This window comes from Chinchilla lanigera, unplaced genomic scaffold (assembly GCF_000276665.1).
Source record: "Chinchilla lanigera isolate Chin_1 unplaced genomic scaffold, ChiLan1.0 scaffold01093, whole genome shotgun sequence".
Lineage (NCBI taxonomy): Eukaryota > Metazoa > Chordata > Mammalia > Rodentia > Chinchillidae > Chinchilla > Chinchilla lanigera.
Genome location: NW_004956494.1, coordinates 1 through 3,840, shown reverse-complemented (window position 1 = coordinate 3,840; position 3,840 = coordinate 1). Strand labels below are relative to the sequence as shown.

Here is a 3,840-nt window from a genome sequence, read left to right as displayed (position 1 = left end):
TTAATGTCAGTTGTCTCATCTGTAAAATGAGATAATAATATTGCCATACCTCTTAGAACAGGGCCTTTTACAGAGCATAGCCGCTGACAGAGCACCTTAAATAAATTTTAGTTTAAACAATATTAAATATACAGCCTCTTCAGCTAAGAGATTTTGAAAAATACAACCTCTGTATTTGTTAAAATAAAATCAAGTAAAACATAAAATAAAAGTGCTGAATTAACAAAACCACAACAAAAACATAACTTCAGTTTTTTACAACACTGATCCAGAGCCATGGTAACTTTTGCCTCACATGGTATTCTGAAAGTTAAAGTTTCTTGATAGTCTGCTACTACCCATGGTAAATAGGAGGTCTTTCTAACAGTATCCAATCTCTCTTTATGGGTTCCCTTTTAAGAAGAGTGGAGAGAGAGAAAAGGGATATTATGATATTTCTTTGTTTGCAAATTGTTCTCTTTTCTTCATCTTACAGAAAACGCTCAAGAGAAAATGGTGTCCAAGAACTCTTCTGTGACAGAGTTCATCCTCGCGGGCTTAACAGACCAGCCAGAGCTGCAGATGCCCCTCTTCCTGTTTCTAGATTTTTACCTGATCACAGTTCTGGGGAACCTGGGCTTGATTATCCTAATAGCACTGAACTCTCACCTGCACACCCCCATGTACTTCTTCCTCTTCAACCTCTCCCTAATAGATTTATCTTACTCCACTACCATCACCCCCAAAATGCTGATGAGTTTTATCTCCAAGAAGAACATCATCTTGCATGCTGGGTGCATGACTCAGCTCTTTTTCTTCTGCTTCTTTGTCATTTCTGAGTCCTTCATCCTTTCAGCAATGGCATATGATCGCTATGTTGCGATCTGTATCCCACTGGTGTACACAATCACCATGTCTCCCCAGGTGTGTTCACTCCTCTTGTTAGGTGTCTATGGGATGGGGTTTGCTGGAGCTGCAGTCCACACAGGCAGTATAATGAGTCTAACCTTCTGCTCTGACAACCTTATCAATCATTTCATGTGTGATATCTTTCCCATCCTTGAGCTGTCCTGTAATAGCACTTACGCAAATCAGTTGGTGGTCTTTATGGTTGTGGCCATTGACATTGGAATACCCATTGTCACCATCTTCATTTCGTATGCCCTCATCCTGTCTAGCATTCTTCACATTCGTTCCACAGAGGGTAGATCCAAAGCTTTCAGCACGTACAGCTCCCACATGATTGTAGTTTCTCTTTTCTTTGGTTCTGGGGCTTTCGTGTATCTGAAACCACCATCCGTCTTGCCCCTTGGCAAAGGAAAAGTGTCTTCTTTGTTCTATACTATTGTGGAGCCTATGTTAAATCCATTAATCTACAGTCTGAGAAATAAGGATGTTAAAATTGCCTTGAGGAAAACATGGGGCAGAAAAATATTTTCTTAAGAAAGAAGCAATATTATTTTTCTAGTGTGAGAAACTGAAAGAGTAAATAAGATTCAAAATGTGTAATAGATATTATAAAATGGGAAGAAACTGTTCAAAAGCAAAGAGAAACTGGGATGGAGGACAGGAGAAAAGAAGAAAGGGAAATGAAAAAATATATATATACATGATAGTTAACAAGATAGTTAAGGTAGCTATATTACTAATTTCTCTTATTTCACTGAAAAGAAAGTTTTGTGCTAATATTGTTTGGACAGTTTTTCATGCCTATATCTTGTATTCTGAGCAACTATTTTGAAGATAATAATATGCAATGTATTAACCATTGTTACTCCCCTATTATGTTTATTTATTTATTTATTTATTTGGTACAGGGAATCAAACTCAGGACTTTTGCTTGCCAGGAAGGTGCTATGCCAGTGAGCTATGTCACTGGTTATTATGTTGTTTTGAAATTTTGTTTCATTGTTTTTATTTTTTTCTTTAAAATAAAAGGAAAGAAACAATATTTGTAAAAGAAGATAGAATTCTTTATCAGTGTCTGAATTTTTAATGGAAGAGTAAAATTCCATGGTTTTTCCATGTCTTTTACAGAACAGGTATTTTAAATCTATTTGGTTGAATATTTAATTCATATTTTTTTCTTCCTTATCCTTTTTCCATTTGACTTATACTATTCCAAGACTTATTTTTCATTTTCAGAATAATTGTAAATGATTTGATCTGATTGGACTTTATTAATAATTTAATCTAGCCTTCTCATTTAACAGATATTGGAGATACAGATTTATATATGTTCCATGAGGATATACAGTTCAATTCCAGTCTAATAATACTTTTATAAAGCCATGTTTAGTTGTTATATTGCTCCACTTACATATTTGCTTTAAAAATCTGATGAAACATTAAAATCTGATTTTATTTGCGGTAATGTATATCTTAATAGTTACTTTTTGGATACTGTGTTTTTTAAGGTTGTTGGAGTTGAAAAAAATGCTCTTTTTTTTTTTTTTTGGTTTTTCTCTGGTACCGGGAACCGAACTCACGACCTTGCGCTTGCCAGGTAAGCGCTTTTGCCGCTGAGCTAAATCCCCAGCCCCTTGAAAAAATTTTCTTAACATGATCTTGTCCAAAGGGAAGAAAAGTGCATTGAATAATGTTTTTTGGGTTCTTGCATGGGACAGTTTAATCTCAGTGTAGTTAATGAGATCTTGTGAGGTTGATAGGTTACAAAAAACTGAGTGAAAAGTCATACATTATTTCATGACTAAGAGAGTCACAATTTAAAGATTTTTTTAAGAGTTAAACTATACATTTGTCCATGATGGAGAAATTTGCAGCTCAGGGTAGTCACAGAAGCAGTAAATAATTTTGAAGATCTAATTAATTATCAAGGCACCATTCAGCTGTTGCTTTTCAGAAAAGACAATTTGTTTTCACTGAATTTTAAAGACCAGTGAAACTAATCGGTGTATTTATATTTTTATTTTCAGCATTTTTTATTTAGTATTTTTCAGTGTTCTAGGATGAAAATTTTGTTTGGAGTATCCAAAGGGATAAATGGCCAGAAATATTAACTTTAAAAATGAATTATTAAATGGACTTTTGTTTTTACTTTGATAAAAAGAAAATTCTTTCTTTCTTTCTTTCTTTCTTTCTTTCTTTCTTTCTTTCTTTCTTTCTTTCTTTCTTTCTCTTCTTCCCTCTCCTTTCTTCCCTCCATCCTTTCCTCATTCCCTATCTCTCTCCCTCTTTTCCTCCCTCCCTCCCTCGCTCCATTCCCCCCTCTTTTTTTTCATTCCTTCCTGCTGAACTGGTGATTAAGACCAGGATCTTCACCCTGACCTACATATCCAGATCCCATACCTTTTTCATTTTAAAATAGGGTCTCTCTAAATTACTGACTTGCTCAGGCTGTGATCAACCTGCCTCAGCCTCCCAGAGTGCTGGGATATGGGCATGCACCATCACACCCAATTGGCTATTTCTTTATGTGGAATGAAACTCATGAAACAAGTACGGGAAAAGCATTAAAAAACAGAATCTTAGATAAACTGTGGGTCACTAGTCCAGTCATCCTTTTTATGATGGTTTTACCCAGCATAAAAAAGGAATGTTATAAAGTAGCAGGTATTAGCTATGAGTTGCTGTCTCCCTTTGCTCACTGAAGTGGCCAGTCTTTGTTTTAATATGCAAAGCCAGCGAGTTTCCATGTGTTTATGCCAGTCTCATGCTGACTGCATTGCCCGGGGAGTCCCTACAGGAACCGATCATACAGCCAAATTCTTAGCACTGATGTGGGGATAGATGATGTGATAGGAATATGGCTTTGAGGCAGCCCTGAGCTAGAATAGAGGAACAGGAAGAGCCTGGGGAGCAGTTACCAAGAATTCACTACAGAGCACTTTACCTGCTTTC

General features: G+C 36.1%; 1 protein-coding gene across 1 annotated transcript; it reads left to right on the top strand.

Moving 5' to 3' along the window:
* Positions 1 to 474: 474 nt before the first annotated feature.
* Positions 475 to 1,422, top strand: LOC102022151 (olfactory receptor 8B12-like). Its single transcript, XM_005415202.2, has one exon. It carries the CDS (start codon positions 493 to 495, stop codon positions 1,420 to 1,422), a length of 930 nt encoding a protein of 309 aa, XP_005415259.1. The 5' UTR covers positions 475 to 492.
* The last annotated feature ends 2,418 nt before the right edge of the window (positions 1,423 to 3,840 follow it).

Bases quoted from the DNA above. Each gene is read 5' to 3' on its own strand.
- LOC102022151 (XM_005415202.2), top strand. From the start codon at position 493: ATGGTGTCCAAGAACTCTTCTGTGACAGAGTTCATCCTCGCGGGCTTA.